Below are 17,070 nucleotides of genomic sequence, written 5' to 3'. Positions count from 1 at the left end.
TTACTTTTAAGGATATTGTGTGAAAATTCCAAGGAATACTCGCCCTTAAGCACAGACGAATAGAGACTACACAAAATTGAAATAAAGGAAACTGTGCATGGACCGAGAAATTGTTCAATAATTCTCCTAGTTCATTACAGTTTGTATGTAGTATCATCACGATTTGATGACAGGCTTTAACGATTGTTTTTCTTTTATCTTATTTAATAATTGTACTCCCAAATAAAGATTCGTAAGATAAATGAGACAGAATTATACTATCTTCATACATATCAGTTATGAGACTTTGACAATCTTACGTGACAATAAGAATAATAAGAAACAAATCGTTTCCCAAGCATTCCCAAGCAAAAACAATGGTATCAAATTAGATAAACTATTTTGAAAATGAAAGAGAAAGTGGAAAATTGCCAACGAATATTCAGAACATGCTAGTGAAAATAAAAGAGCTAGGAATTTGATTAATAAAGATTAAAAAGTACTGTAGCTCATCCAGATCTGAAAGAAACTCTAAAAACTTTGTGATTTGGATATTAGACACATTTACTTTTATGAATTCAATTTTCCAATAGGTACAATTCAATTGCGAGTCTGTAAAATGTGTCAAGAAGAAAAGGAATTGTTGTTGGAAAAAGATTCATTATCTTGCAACTGTTTATTATTGTTACTAATAACACAAAATTTTGGTACTTTCTGTGTTTTCTGATTTGACTTACATAATTAGTGATCTTCAGGGTCCCATAGTTACACTGGGTGTCTATGTTCGGTACGTCAATCTTCTAGATTTTTATTTGATTTTCTTTAATCATTGACTCTCACTTTAACGTATTTGCCCGATGTGGCATAATGCAGAAAAACGAGGAAATTTCAGATTAATTAAATGTTCTGAATATGACTGAGTGATTTTGGTAAACTTGACCAAGAGAAACAAAGAAGAATCTTTGAATGCGAATTCTGAAATTGTTAATTTTTAGCAGATCTTATGAGAGGTGTCAATTTTCAATTTAAGAGATCTTAATTATCATTTTTAAAAGTATAAAATAATTAAGCTATTACCATGGAGAAGGTGGAAGACATGACCCATGCATATACCCTATCGGAACCCTATATGGTCTCAGTGGAGGAAACTGAAGATGAAGGGGAACACTTAACGGCGGAAAATACGGACGATTCAAATCACGACGGAGACAAAATGGGGGCGCCGTTAAGAGAACAAGACCGTTTTCTTCCCATAGCTAATGTAGCCAAGATAATGAAGAAAGCTATACCCGAAAATGGGAAAGTAAACAGCAAAATCGCAAAGGACGCCAGAGAGTGCGTTCAGGAATGCGTGTCCGAATTTATCAGTTTCATTACCAGCGAGGCGAGCGATAGGTGTCACATGGAAAAGCGAAAAACCATCAATGGAGAAGATATTTTATTTGCCATGAGTACACTCGGGTTTGATAATTACGTGGAGCCTTTAAAATTGTACCTGCAGAAATATAGAGAAGCTGTCAAGAGTGATAAAAATCTGAGCCAAGGGGAATTAATTTACGAGGATATACCGGAAGAGTCTTTTAACGCGTCAGTCGGAAATGGTATTATTACTACCACCACAGAAAATGGCGAACCAAGTACTGTAATATATGCGTTCCAAGACAGCAATCCCATACATCAGTTTCAACTTAGTTAAAAAAAAAAACAAAATTTTAATGGGATAGAATCTTGTTACTTCCCTGGAGTCTAAAAGTACTGAAGAGAGGAGGTGAAGTGAAAATTCAGTAGAAATATCATTCCAGAATAATAATTCTTAAATTATTATAAAGTCGTTTATTTGGGTGTAAAAATCGTGTTGCTATATAATGAGTGAAAAATTTCCTTATCCTTTTGCTGCCCATTTTTAGTTGTGTCTAATGGACCGCCACAAAAAAATTGCTTATTTTTTTAATGAAAAATGTATCCATAAAATCATTCAGAATGGCGAAAAAAATATATCTTGTAAATTTGAGCCCTTCATAATTAATGGGAACAGATCTATGGTTTGCCAAACCATTGAGCTAAAAATATTTACGTGGTTAAATTTTTGTAGGAAATTGAATTTGCTATAAAAAAAACTCCAATTGAAAATTGCGGTTTCCGAGAAATTATAGTTTTAGTAAATATTTTCTTTCAATTATCCTGAAACATAAATAAGTTTTTCCAATTTAACTTTTTCGTTTTTTGGAATTTTTTTACTAACAAACAACTCAACATATGGAAAAGAAGAATACTGATTTTTAAAGGGACTTTAATGTTCTATAAAAAAGGGGTCTCAATATTTTTTGAAAAACTATTGTAGAAATTTAAATTCTCTATAAAAAAAAACTCGATTGAAATTTTTCATCAGACAATTTCCAAGAAATTAAGCTTTTAACATATTTTTATTTAACTTTTTAATTCTTTGGAATTTTGCAATTTACAACAACTCAATACACGAGAATTGATTTTTAAGTAGAATTTAATGCTCTAGAGAAAAGGTCTCTTCATAGTTTTTTTATAAAGTTATTTTCTGAAAATTATTAGCGATTGAACTTGTGTTTTACTAAATTTGCTATTGAAAATTTGATAATTATTGAGTAAAAAAAAAAATTGAGCGAAAAACAAGAAAAAAAAAAAACAACTTCAATCCTTAATAACTTTTTTAAAAATAATTACTTAGCAACAAAATGTGAACTTTTTTTGAAAATTAATATTTTTTTGTTCATTGAGTTGTTTGCTAGTTACAAAATTTTAAAATGAAAAAGTTTAAAAATATATACTTTTTTAAATTCTGAATGATGTATATAGTACATACATTATACAGTAATTTTTTTGGCGCAATATTTAGTAAGCCAGGAAATTGTGATAATTCTTTAATGAAATATATGTAAATTTTCGTTTCAGAAAATCACCTATGAATGTAATTGTTTCAATGTAGATCGATAATGTCAAAATATAAATTATCGACTCTACTGCAACACATATTTATTTCAAAATCATTCGCTTATCTGATATACACTACTTTTCCAAACTCTTAATATACAATTAAGTGTAAAAGAATTTTCAAATTTTAACTCATTTACTAGGGGAGGGTTCTCTCAAATCTGTGGTTGATGCTTCTGCCTCCGCCTCCGCTTGAGTCATACTACTCATGTCGTCGTCGTCTGTCAAATCCTGGTTGTACAGACTTGGATATTTTTGCATGCATGTCTGCATTATTTTAAATTTTTCAAAACAGTCACTTCCTAAAAGAAATATGGCAATATTTATAACACTCATTCTCACAAATAAAAAAAATAGTTTTGGTTAGGTTTAGTAGTTTTGGATAAGTTTACTTTGACAAATATGACTTGGGTTGCATTCTGTATGCCTAATGAAAATTAGTGAAAAAGTGGGTTAGTTAACTTCGACAAGTACCTGTACCATTACTATTAAAAATTGCAAAATATGCTGTGTGCACAATCAACATTAGTTAAAAAAAATCATATTTACTTTGACAAATATCTGTAAGTTCAAATACCTTTGGGTTCAAAGTACACGAGTTAATGGGCATGAAAAATTGTAATAAAACATGTTATATGCATAATCAAAATTAGTAAACATGCTGTATGCCCAAATAAGTACACAAATATCTGTAAGTTCAAATACCTTTGGGTTCGGCTTTTGAGTAATGAAAACAGCTAAAAGCGTTCCTAAATTCTACACCACACGGGCCTGTAGCCATACCACCTAAACATGGGCAATTCCAATTTATATCCCCATTTGGCAAGATTAATCCTGGTTGAGCATCGGGTGGAGGCAATTTTACTTTGCTGGGAACTAAGTGATCCTCTTTGGTGGCAAATATTACTCTATCTTTTTTGTTAGGCCCCAGTTGACGGCAGTGAGACATTTTTAATGGCTATAGTCCCTCGAGTCCCCTTGTAAAGTTAACAAAAGCGGAGAAGCCTTGTGGATGACGTAGGTCGATCGTCTGTTTTGGTAAGTGCCACAAAGAACCAGACTGCTCCTTAGTTTTATATAGTGCGACTTGGGTACTCGGATATACGCTCTCAGTTTTTCAGGAAAATACTTCAAAATATCTATACTAATGGCGGCTCCCACTTCCCCAAACAATTGCTTCAGGGCTTCGATTAAATTTTGCTTGAAAAATGCGGGTGTTACCTCTTCTTGGTGGTCCCTCAATATCCTAAAAACTAAAATATTAAAAATAAAAAGAGAAAATGAGGCGAGTAGGACTAACAGCGACAAATCTAAATAATAATAACTGCTCATTTCAAATTCACGTAAAATTAACCATCAGAGTACTCCATCCTCACAATTCAGAAATATAGTACTCTAGCTACTTAAAAAATGCACCCAGGAGACACTCACCGGAATTATAGGTTATCGCGCAATCTAACCAACCTAAAATAAAATATAAATTGTCTCTGCTTTGCCATTCTGCGTTCGATGTTTGAAGTGCTCGCGCCGACTTTCGGCCACTAAATTGAACCCAGGAAGGACTCTGGTTAACGCGCATCGTTGTTTTGCACCTCTATGCATAGATGGCGCCATACTTATGCTTAATATAAATTTTAATAGTCAGTTATCGATTTATTTTACAAGTTTGTACAATTACAGCAGCTGAAACTAATTCATTGTCCAATTACATCTCTTCAAATGTTACAAAAAATATGTGTCATTCATTGTACTGCAATCGGCACCACTGCTGAGCAGTCAAAAAACTATTGGATAGATATAAGGTTTCTAAGTCGCACGGAAAAACAACTTCTTCGGGCTTCTCCCTATCAGTTTCACACAGACCGTAAACAAAGTAATTATTTCTTTCCATTAGCGGTCTCTCTATTTTATCGTAAACAATTGTTTCACGGAACCTCGACAGGAGCGTTGTCACAGACAACATATGCTCGCACGTTTTTTCATTTATATACTCTCTCCTTTCATAATTCATTTCATGCAATATAGGCTCGCAGTTGGGGATTTAAGTGCTGACAATCATCCACTTCCGCGAGCGAGCAGAAGGAAATTGTAGTGACGCAACTTAGTCTTTGATCGGATCTAATTCTGATCTATTATAGCTTAACGTTTGAAGACCGGACTCGTCCATTATCAATGTCAGTTTTCATTATACGATTGGCTTTGTTGTCTATTACGGCGCATATCATGGGCGTTGCAGACGGGACGTTCGGAAAGCTATTTCGTTGCTTTTCAAATCGAACAAATCCCGTCCATTTTAATTTTAATTACCTTTTTGTTGTCGAATCGACCCGTGAAAATTATTTCCAAAAAAATTTGCAAAAATGTAGCGCTTTATAGCTTGATGATCCTGACATTGTGGGCACTAGAGGTAAGTAAAACAAAAAAAAACACGTTGTCATGCCGTCTGACCTGCCGGTGAACTTGGCTCTTGATTTTTTTGCAAACGATGCCTCGATGTATCTGCTAAGAACATACGTCGGTGATTACAAATTAATGATTTCCAAGCCAAGTGTACCGGCTGGGTAGGGTATTGTGACAGTATTTGCTATAACCACGCGTTATAAAGTTATTCAATTGCGAGAATAGGACGTGGGTTTCAAATAGGGAAAAGTGTGAATAATACAGTTGCTGTGCCTACAGATAGGACCTTCCATTACATGAAAATGTTGATTGACACGCGGGCAGTATCTGCCAGCATTGTTCGCGTAAATGTAAGAATGTCAACGAAATGCGATTGTAAATTGCCCGCTTTTCCTTTTTGAGACTCGGCGTCGTTAAGGAGGAATGCATGGAAACGCGAAATGAATGCGTACGTCACTCTTATTCAGCGCCATTTTCTTTAGTCTTTCAGTCGGACGCGGCCAATGTAATTTCGTCGAATTAAAGGCTTCGAAGTGTTCGTATTTTAGGCTCGGAATAGCAAGGTTTAGAAACATATTTTCTCTACATTGTTTTTATGCATACATGAAAACTGTGATAAAAAAATTGATGTCATTGCTAGTCGGTTGTCAGTTTTTTAAATTTATATTTTTAATTTTTTTGTTTTTTTATTCATATTGAATATATGTTTTTAATCGAAGATATCATTTAATTTTGAAAATGTGCTTTCTAAGTACAACCAGTTTCTTACTGTTGCCTTTCAATCAAGAGAACGCCAACATCATTGGATGTTCAAATCAATCAATATTTAAAGTAGAATTCTCAGGCAAACAACCTAAAAAATTTTCAACTTATAGTTAATTTGTTTCAACTGAGAACAATATTAAATAAAGATGCTCTACTGCGTATTTATATGGCGTTAGTATAAACGTTAATTAAGTATGATTTACTAATTTGAGGGGGAAATACGGCCAAATATTGGTAAGTGTCGGGAATTTTGGAAATATCAGGAATGAGGAACGCTCAGTACAACCGGAAAGTGGAACCAATTTCGGGAATTTATTTAGAAAATATTAGACCTTCACTTTCTTTTCTCTATTTTACTGGAAAGATTCATACTACAAAAATACTGCACGGGGCTGTTACGCCATTAAGATAACGTTTCTAATTATGATAAATTGGTTAAGGCTTTCGCGGCCCGTTGATAAGCTATTATCTTGATTCGGGTTTAAAGGCCGTCGTCGGTTGGAATTACTTCCTAACGTTTCGCTAGCACGAGTGGCGAGCTTCTTCAGAGGTCCTTCCATCTCCGATGTTGGACGTACATATATTTACATAAAGCGTAGTTCACAATAACTATGTAGAATATTAGTTAGCACTAGTGGATGGTAAGTAGCAGAAAAATTGAAAAGTGATAACAAAACAAACAAGAAAAAATATAAAAGAAACACAACAACAGAAGTCACTTTCTTAAAATTCGGGTAATCCCTTTTTGAGTTTTTACTTATATGTTTCATTAAGTTATAAAACAATATCTCGACCATCTGGTCTTTTTTATTAATCCAAAAAATTCTTTAATTCCTTGAAAAAGTAAGCTAAAATTAAAAATGCAAAAATTTTCGAATCGTCCAAGTACAAGTCAATAATTTATCAGTTTTTTTTCTGGAATTGAAACATGTTCCTAATAATAACCATTATAATAATATTGTTTCTCATCAATAATAACAATAAAAATAATATCTAGTTTATGGGATACAAAAGTTCATACAAAATGAATGAGATGATTAACAAACAATTGAAGAGTGGTAAGGAAACAAACAACCGAAAGAAAAAACATTGCGAAGGTATTATTTATATTATTTTAAAAGATTACTGTTTGTTTTTTTTATAATTTAAGCATAACGTCAAGAGACTTGGTCGCAAGTAAAAAATAATGTTCATTTCCGTCGAAATATCGGAACAAATCATTTTAAAAATTCCGCTTGTCCTTTTTTATCGTCACAAAGGGAGGTATAGCTACCAAATTTCACACTCCGAGGGATTTTTGGTTTTTGTTTAACGCCGACGGCAGATGTCTGCGTCAACCGGACGCTTGGCCAACGTCAAGCATTCGGAACACGTATTTATTCTGACATCATCGTTGTTGTCTCGGTAATTACCGTTTTCAACTATTCGATTTCCAATGCTGCATGGCAATTCGAGCTTGTGGTTCCTTTCTCACGCGTTAATCGGGAAACAGAAAAGGTAAAGGTTTTTGTTTCAGACTCAAAATAGAGAACCTTCGTATGCTTAAATAAGTTTCACACAATTAAATTAGAACAAAAAACAAACAATTTTTTTTTGTGTTTGATAAAGGCACGGTGTTACCGAAACAACTGTCATAAATTATTAATTAATTGTGAAACTCTGAATTTTTTTTGTCCTAATTTAATTGTGTTAAATGGATTTTCATCAAGTAAAAGAAACCTCGGTCCAATTCTTGAAAGAAGCTGAAAATGGTTTCCCGGCTATTCGGTAGTTGGTATAATTACTACGATGCCCAATATATACTCAGTCATGTCAGTATTCCTGAAAAACAAGTTCTAATTTCTGAAAAATAAGACGGGATTTCCGATTTAAATAAGAATTTATGAAATACAATTATGAATTTCTGGGAAATAAGTTTCAATTTCGAATATTTTATTTATTTAGCATGAAAGCTATAAGTACACAGAACAAAAGTATATAACAACAGAACACTTATAAAAAAAAATCAGAATAAAATTTCAGACAATACATAAGTTTTAATTAATCTTTTAAAAGCATGTAAATATTTTTTGGTAGCCTATTAAACTCTAACCTTTATTTAAAATGATATTCAACATATGTGTAGTTTTACATCGATTGACTAGGATGAAATTAGTACGGTTTCTAGTGTTGTAGTCATGAACATTCTTAAAGTAATTAACCCTATTACCGATGTATGGTGGCATCATTTTATTTTTTATCTTAAATATAAATATAAAGGCATCCAACATTACTTTTTGCTTTACAGTTAATATTTGTAACACATTTAACATTGTCATCACAGGCTCTGTTTTGTATTTTCTGAAGTTCCGTTACTCTATAGTTAGGTATACTAAACAATAAGGTTGAACAATATTGCAAATGTGGCGCCGCCCAGCTATTGTAAAGTAACAACTTTGTATAACTTGTTAAATTCCTGCTCTAGATATGAAACCCTCCTTTTGTGAGAACTTGCTCAATGTGCATCAAAATTTAATTGTGGATCTAATACAATTCTCAAATATTTTATATGTTTCTCATACTGCAAATTAACGTCGTTTATATTAATATTAACACTCTCCAGATCCAAACCATTCAATCTATGTTTTTTACTACACAAACAGAACTTCGACTTCATGACATTAATGCTAAGATTATTATTCCACAGCCATACAAACACTCCATAAGAAACAATAATGGTCCCAAAACAGTCCCTTGTGGTATCCCATGATCCACCAAGATAGACTCAGACACAGATGACTCATACTTTACTTTTTGTGTTCTGCCAGATAAGTAAGATTTTAGCCAATCCAGGACTAAGTGCTTTATACCCATATTTTATGGCTTATCTATTAAAATATCCCTATTCACAGTCTCAAAAACTCTTCTAAAGTCCAAAAACACAGCCAAAACAAAACTATCGTCATCGACAGCCCCAACAAATTCATCACAGATACTAACCAACACAGTCTCGCAAGATTGTCCCGTTCGAAATCTCGATCGACTAGAGACAATTAAATTGTTTTCGTCACAATGTCTCTGCAGCTGCTTCTTTGCAACGAGTTCCAATAATTTCTCGTACACTAGCACAGTGTTGATCAGTCTAAAATTAGAATGCATCTCAGTACCTGGAACCTTCGGCACCGGAACCACCAAAGATGAAAAGATGACCTCCATTCCACGCACAATCCTTTTTAAGTGAAGCAATGAAATGTTTTCAAACCTCGCGAACTCCGTGACGCTGTGATTTTCCGTATCCTGGTTTAGAGCTAAACACGTCAAATTGACAGATGGTCTAGCTATTGCCGATATAATATCTTCAACGCTCAGCACAAAATATTTATTAAATTCACTGGTTATATGCTTATCAGTTTTCACCAGTCCCTGTTCAAAAACAATTTTCCTTGGCCTCGATATACTTTTATTCGGGATGTTTTGAAATGTTTCCATAGATCTCTTTAATTTTGCTTATTTTCATATATCACTTCTCTGAAGTATTTGTCTTTTTCATACCTTATTTTAATTATTGTTTCGTAATCTTTTATATGTACTTCAGTATCCAACGTCTCTGTGATGAACAGCCCTAACATAAATTTTATTTTTATATTGCTGCTTCCTTGTTGATTTTATTTTGGGGCACATTGTATATAGTGTGTATGTTAGTATTTCTGAAAAGTAAGTTAGAATTTCTGGGAAGTATGATTGATGTCAGTACTCCTGAAATACAAGTCATAATTTTTGAAAAATATGACACGATTTCTGACGTAAATAAGAATTTCCGAAGAGCAAGTCAGAATTAATGGAAAAAGTCAGAATTTCTTAAAAATAAATCAGGATATAGGAAAAATGAGTAAGAAAATCAAATTCATGACGGTGATTCTGAGTTTCTAAAAAATAAGTTAGAATTTATGAAAAATAAGGCAGAATTCATGAAAAATTAGTAAGAATATCAGACTCATGTCAGTATTTTTGAAAAACAGGTCAGAATTTTTAAAAAATAAGTTAAAATTTATGAAAAATAAGGCAGGATTTATGTCAGCATTTCAGAAAAAAAACTCGGAATTTCTGAAAAATAAGAAAGAATTTGTTTGACATGACAATTACGAATTTTAAACGTATTTTTACGTTCCTCGTAGAGGGCACTAGTCTTATCGTACTATTAAGATAAGTAGAATCATGTACTTTTTATCTGTCTGAAACATGAAGGAACTCTGAAAGCATTTTCAATTTTTTTTAGAAAGGCCGTGTAACTCTGTAGGTTTTTAACTAATGTGCATTTAAATAGTTCAAGTTAATTTTTCTGTTTTTTTTATAAACACTTAAAGATGAATACAGTGGGATGCAATAAAGAACAAATATTTAACAATAGAAAATTTGGTAACATTAATAAAAGAAAGCGTCAACTTAAGTCAAACATTCTTATTTTTTTGGAATTGTGACTTATTCCTCAAAAATTTGCCTCATTAATGTAGGTAAAAAGTATATTTTATTTATCGCATTCATAGAGACCTGAGTCATTAAATAACTGTGAAAATCTGAACATTTTTGGTTCAGCTTAATTGTGTTAAATGGATTTTCATTAAGTAAAAGCCACCTTACTACAAATAGGGGGTCAGAGGAACAAAAATGTTTGCAAACATATCGCACGAAACCAATTTTCAAAGCGCTCGATTTTTTCTAAATTATTCGAAAACACCCTCGAAAATAGAATCTCACATAACCTCAATATTTTCGCACCCAAACCATCAAACAACCTTTTCAAAGTCTATTTACTGTGGCCATTTACGGTTTTTGTCACCGCTTTTTAGGGCGCTACCTTGAATATTAATTTAGGGACTACGTAACCTCTTTGTTATGTGGAATTGAAGAGAAGGCCCACAAAACTGGCCCATTTTGGCTAGAATCCATTATATCTGCATGTGTTGGAAAAAAGGTAATAAAATGGTAAGCTTAAAGGGGGTAGTTATTTCTATAAATATTGAACTATTTAATAATTGAAGGTGGCATTTATTTCATATTTAAATATCCCAAGTATTTCCCCAAATAGTTGAAATAATTATTGAAGTAAACAATATTTTAAAAACATTGTTTTGAATTCCATTCAAAATTCTTCACCTTTTGTATTATTTAATAAATATCTAATTCTAATAGTTAATATTTTAATTTTTCCAAAAAAATACTAGTTTTCACACTTGCAACAAAATTATGATAGCGCTATTATTTTTGAAGTTAGATCGATATTGATTGATTGATTGATTGATTTGATATTAGTTATTTCAAGATTACCAAGATTCCTTTCTGTCTAAGACTTTTGCTAACAGCACTCTATTAAGATTAAAAAATGAACAGGAGAAAGAACTTTGTTGGAGCCGTAGGTGAAGCAACAGATAGTTATTAGCAAGAAGTAAATAATATTAAATACATATTACTACAAATCATAAATATGCCCTTCTACCTTCTACTACTATGAAATGTTCTCCTGCTCGCTTCCTGAATCCTATTTTTCTTCCTTGTCTTCAAGTATTTTATCATTTGACGGCTACTGATCTGGGAAATATCTGGAACTGGAAATAAAATTTCCAGTTCTTTTTCCTCATTGGTTGCGTCCCGGTTTACCACTAGAATTAAACCGTTCCATTAAACACTGAAGAGATTGCGTCTATTATTACAACAACAAAGTATTTTTGCCAATTCACCCAGTATATAAATCATATTAATTAATTGAGATTTAGGAAAATTCATACAATAAATTTTATGAATTTATTTACTCAGGTAAAAATTTGACAATGTAATTTTGTCATGGCCAACTAATGTTGTAGGAACAGCGTTAGACAGAAATAAAAATAAATATTGGTAAAGTTAAAATTAATAGTCGTAGGTGTCTGCAAGATCTTTCAGAAAAAATAATAATATATAAAGTGTGCCATTTAAGAAAATCGAGATTTTTCAATTTAAAATGATCGAAATATATTCGTTTATTTTGAACACCCTGTAGTATCGAATTCAAATTCTGTTGCATATATTTTTTACGTCATCTTTGAATAACGCTAACATGAAAATAATTGCGTTATCACTTTATTTTTGCAAGGGCGAAAACTAATATTTTTTAGATAAATTAAAATATTGGAATAGCTATTAGGTTTAGGTAGTTGAAGAGTTTTAAAAGGAATTCAAAACAAAATTTAACTAGGGTGTTTCATATAAAAAAAAATCTGTTTTATTCGTCACGCTTTTTTGAGTTACTTTAAAATAATTTTAACTTGTGCATTCTAACAATATTTATAATTTTTGTATTTATCTTCTCATTACTTTTGAAATTAATGAGATAATACTTTACTCTATGTTGATTCACTCTGTATAAATGTACTTATATAAATAATAAATACATATAAAATAGAATTGGTCGTCAGAATCGTTTAAATATGTGCTATCACCATCATCCAAGGATATAATTAATGGTTTTACGTTGTCCCAAATTATTTTATAATGGTTTTCCACTTCAAGTACATAATTAACACATTCTCTCCAACTGCTTCCTGGTCAGTTTTAATTGCATCAGTTACATGGACCGACATTTTTGGGTTTATATGATTGCATCTAACTTTCCAATTCTAATTTTTTAGTATGAGTTTGGGGCCCTTACATTATTCTTACAACTTTGCATGGTATTCTAATAAATATTATGCATCAATCACTTCAGCACTTTCATAAGTTTCCCATCCCAAATATTGATTAATATTGTAAATGTAATATGCAATATCGATTTTCATTCTGGTCGATGTAGATGGAGAGCCCGTGCATTTTCCATTCATAACAATTCTAAACTAAATATTGACACAAAGTTTTCCCTAGATGGAGCAAGTAGCTCCTATTTCAATGTTCTTGACGAACATTTACTTAGTTTGTATAGAATCTATAACAATTATTTATTACTACTGTCATGAAAGTTATTTGTATTTGAAATGTGCCCTATTTATTTATTTTTTTGTACTTTAGGAAATGTTACCGTTCTCCTTTCAGTTTTATTTTTTTGCAGATTTAGTTTGTATAGAATCACTATTTTAGTTTCTTAGCTTTGGTTAGTTGAATATATATTTTAGTTACTATAAACATTGTAACATATTTTTTTGTAACTATCTGTGTATTGTAAATACATTATTATCATTATTGACCATTGTACTTTTTCCGGTATATTTATTGGCTAATAAACTTTATAGTTCATTATTATTCGATTTGGGTCGCTGTTTTCATGTCATTGAATAATAAAATAGTTTAAATTTATTTACCTTATTGACCAAGTGTCCAAATTGATAAATTATGTTAAAATCGATTTAAAATTAAAGTTTAAACACCTCCCTTCTGGGAATAGTTTTCCAGACCACCATGGTGGCGCTGTTTTATTGCGGTACAACTTTTGTACTGATTTTGCACTCCAATTCAATTTAATCTAAACGAATTAATTGTTCACTAACGTCAATTACGACTCATTAAAGTGTTTCCTAATTTTTTCTTTCTTTTTCGTGACTTTTTTTATAAATATACGTTTTTTTTTTCATTGTAGCACTACTTAGATTAACTATTAATGTTGAATTGATTACATTGTACTTCGAGTTAATTCTAATCTAAAGCGCACGCTTAAAATGTGCTAGCGCTAGCGTATTATTAGTTTCGATTCAAACTGCCGGGTATGTTATACAGATCCATTTAGTTCCGTAATAATAGACAATGCTAATAGATTTAACTACCCTTTTATATATCCGGGGGCCGGCATATATTACCCGAGGCCGCATTAAAGATAATTAGTTTTCAAAAAACTAATTAAGGAAACACTCCCGAACATGTTAGCGAAAATGGCCGCGGGAGGGAGCTCCGACCGCAATATACGTTTATTATCAAAGGCACGGAATTCTTTGCCGTAATTCAATCTTCAAACTTAATCGGAGATGCAGCCAGCCGATAACGCTTTGATTAATGTTAAAACGAAGAGTTACCAGCCCGACGGCTGTTTGAAAGATTCGATACGTTGTACATGAATTAATAGTCGGGTATGGTGCGAGGCGCGGCAATCCAGAGATAAATAGATACATATATTGATTTTTCGGATAGCAATATTTTTAGAAACTTCGTTCAAAAAATAACGCCGAAGAAAATAATTGTTTCATTTTATTCAATATCTTGGTTTGTACGGGGTGTCCAAGTATAAATTACTAATATAATAATACTAATATGCATTCTGTAATCAAAAATATAAAATAAACATTTTTTCTGTCAAATTTTGACAGGTCGACTTTTTTAAAAAACATTGAATACCCTATATTTGAATGTGTCAATCGATTGAATTTTTTCTCCTGATTTTAACATTTAACATTAACATTTAACGACTGGAATCCTGCAAATCCTGCATCCGACTGGAATCCTGCAGACGTTGCGCCAAAATCTCACTTGGCATCTTCAATGCTCGCGCTCCGAGTGTTCGAAGTGTTTCGGAGGACCAAGATCTTGGAGGCCAATTCATAGGTCCGAAACGTGGAATTAAGCGGTCACCAAACGCGTCTTTCAATAAATCGATTGTGGCACGAGCTGTGTGACATGTTGCGCCGTCTTGTTGAAACCACATCTCCTGGACATCATGGTTATTTAATTCAGGAATGAATGAGTTAGTAATCGTAGCTCTATACCAATCACCATTGACTCTAATGTTCTGGCCATCATCGTTTTTGAAGAAGTACGGACCAATGATTCCACCAGCACAAAAAGCGCACCAAACAGTCAGTTTTTCTGGATGTAACGGTGTTTCGACATACACTTGAGGATTAGCTTCGCTCCAAATGCGGCAGTTTTGTTTGTTGACGTAGCCATTCAACCAGAAGTGCGCTTCATCGCTAAACAAAATTCGTTTATGAAAATCGGGAACAACGGCAATCTCGAGTTGGATTTTGTAAGCACGTAAACCAAGATCCTTCCGCAAAATCTTCCATAAAGTAAATGGACACAGATCCAATTCCTGTGCTCGATGGTGGATGGACTCATTCGGGTCTTCCTCAATGCTACGCTCTACAGCAGCAATAGCTTCTTCTGTACGCACGGTACGGCGTCTCTGGGGATGCGAGTTATGAATAAGAGTAAACGTGGTGCGAAAACGTTTCATGGTTAATGGAGTTAACTGCTCTGATGGACGATTTTGTCGACGATAAAATGGACGTAGTGCGCGATACGTATTCCGCACAGAAGCATTATTTTCGAAATAAAATTGCACTATTTGCAAGCGTTGTTCAGGCGTGAGTCTATTCATGATGAATTGCCAAACCAAACTGCGAATAAATCACTTGACAGCTGTTAAATCGGTCGCCATCTTGAACAGTAATGCCAACTTCTATACATCGAAAAAAAAACACTCTATATTAACAAAAATTGAAATTTTGGATCAACTTCTTCATAATTAACCTTGAATGTTTCCATTTTTCTAAAGTCCTGAAAATCACCTTGCAAATTCTGAAGGTAGTTTTCTAAGATTAATTTCGTATTTTTTAATCTTATTGTTTGATATAGTGAATTTTAAAGATTGTATTCTTGAAAAATTTGAATAATTTGAAACTTTTCAGGTATTGCTAAATATCGTGAAGAAACTGATTTTTCCTGTGCAATTTGAGATGAAGCTTATTTATGCGTACGAGGAGGTCTGTGAAAAAAGCGAAATCAGAAAGCCACGTTTCGTTTTCTAAGACGTGAAATTGATTATAAATGTCTTTATCAAGAAAAAATTTCACAATATCGTTTTTTAAATCCCAAATTCTTTCAAATACTTTTCCAGCACTTAACCAACTAACTTTTGAATAATACAGAATATCGGAACGAATCACAAATTATATTTACTAGTTTTATAACAATATTAAGTATATGGTCAATATCTAAAGCCGATTTACAGAGAGCATCCTGATGTATAAGACAATGCAAAAAACATCATTTTTTGGTTACTTAGAATTAAATTTTCCAACAAATCCTTGATTGATTCCACCCATATTAGGAGCACCATCTGTAGTTATATTACATAACTTATCAATAGGTAAACGAAGTTTATCGATGAGATTTTCAAATTCACAAAATACCACACCAGTCGTTGTTCTGTATTCTTCTGTATTTCAAAGTGGACGTTGATTGCTCTTACAAATATGAGTAACTGCGCAGTATCGCTGACATCTGTACTTTGATCCATGGTAATTGAATAAAAAATAATTTTTTGAGTTTTTGTAGTCAGTTGTGAAATTAGATTGTTATCAATATTTTCAATTCTCTCGATTATTGTTCTTCTTGAGAGAGACAGTGACTGAAAATCATTTTCTTTTCAGGGCACACAATATCGCACTATCATGCACTGCTTTATGAATTCTCCATCTGAAAATGCTTTATTAGATTTAGGAATATTATAAGGCAACATTAACTGGCTTTCGTAGCGCATCTTTGAGAATGATTAGCTTCCTGAAATAATTGTTGTTGACTTGTTGACTTTCGATTTAATTTTTTTCACCTTAAACGGACGGTATTAAATCTTTCTGCGGGCCGGACTTGGCCCGCGGGCCGTAGTTTCCTTATCACTGATCTAGAAGAGTTGTATTTATTGTATTTATTTTGCAAATAGTCTCTTACGTCTGTTACATTGTGATGTGGTATATTCTTAATCGATGGAAATCGAAATATGGATCGCCTGTCATACTTTCTTGGAAAGCAGCAGTCTAGAAAAAATAAATCCGCACCAAACTCCTGTAGATTGGAGACCACTTTTTTTAATTGGTAAAATTTCGTATTTTATAAATTAGGCGGTGAATCCGGATTAAATGAGGACTTATCTGTAGACAGTATGTTGTGAATAAAATTAGGTGATTCGGTCTAACATACTTTATTTATTTATTTTATGTGTTTTTAAAGTCCGCTTGATTTTACTTTTAC

At 32.6% G+C, this 17,070-nt stretch overlaps 3 protein-coding genes across 3 annotated transcripts; 1 reads left to right on the top strand and 2 right to left on the bottom strand.

Moving 5' to 3' along the window:
• Window positions 1–763: 763 nt before the first annotated feature.
• LOC132707923 (nuclear transcription factor Y subunit beta) lies at window positions 764–2,605 on the top strand. The gene has a single exon (XM_060679968.1). It carries the CDS (start codon window positions 1,058–1,060, stop codon window positions 1,673–1,675), a length of 618 nt encoding a protein of 205 aa, XP_060535951.1. The 5' UTR covers window positions 764–1,057; the 3' UTR covers window positions 1,676–2,605.
• Window positions 2,606–2,929: 324 nt separating this feature from the next.
• LOC132707929 (mitochondrial intermembrane space import and assembly protein 40) lies at window positions 2,930–3,892 on the bottom strand. The gene is made up of 2 exons (XM_060679977.1): window positions 3,649–3,892; window positions 2,930–3,245 (listed from the first exon to the last, which is right to left on the bottom strand). Exons 1-2 carry the CDS (start codon window positions 3,890–3,892, stop codon window positions 3,076–3,078), a joined length of 414 nt encoding a protein of 137 aa, XP_060535960.1. The 3' UTR covers window positions 2,930–3,075.
• A 2-nt stretch (window positions 3,893–3,894) lies between these two features.
• Window positions 3,895–4,522, bottom strand: LOC132704025 (ribonuclease P protein subunit p14). The gene is made up of 2 exons (XM_060673674.1): window positions 4,375–4,522; window positions 3,895–4,196 (listed from the first exon to the last, which is right to left on the bottom strand). The coding sequence occupies exons 1-2, from the start codon at window positions 4,520–4,522 to the stop codon at window positions 3,895–3,897; spliced, it is 450 nt and encodes a 149-aa protein (XP_060529657.1).
• Window positions 4,523–17,070: the final 12,548 nt, after the last annotated feature.

Source organism: Cylas formicarius, unplaced genomic scaffold (genome assembly GCF_029955315.1).
Source record: "Cylas formicarius isolate icCylForm1 unplaced genomic scaffold, icCylForm1.1 PGA_scaffold_10__41_contigs__length_53128322, whole genome shotgun sequence".
NCBI classification, from domain to species: Eukaryota; Metazoa; Arthropoda; class Insecta; order Coleoptera; family Brentidae; genus Cylas; species Cylas formicarius.
The sequence above is the reverse complement of the archived record's forward strand: the minus strand, read 5'-3'. Positions and strand labels throughout refer to the sequence as shown.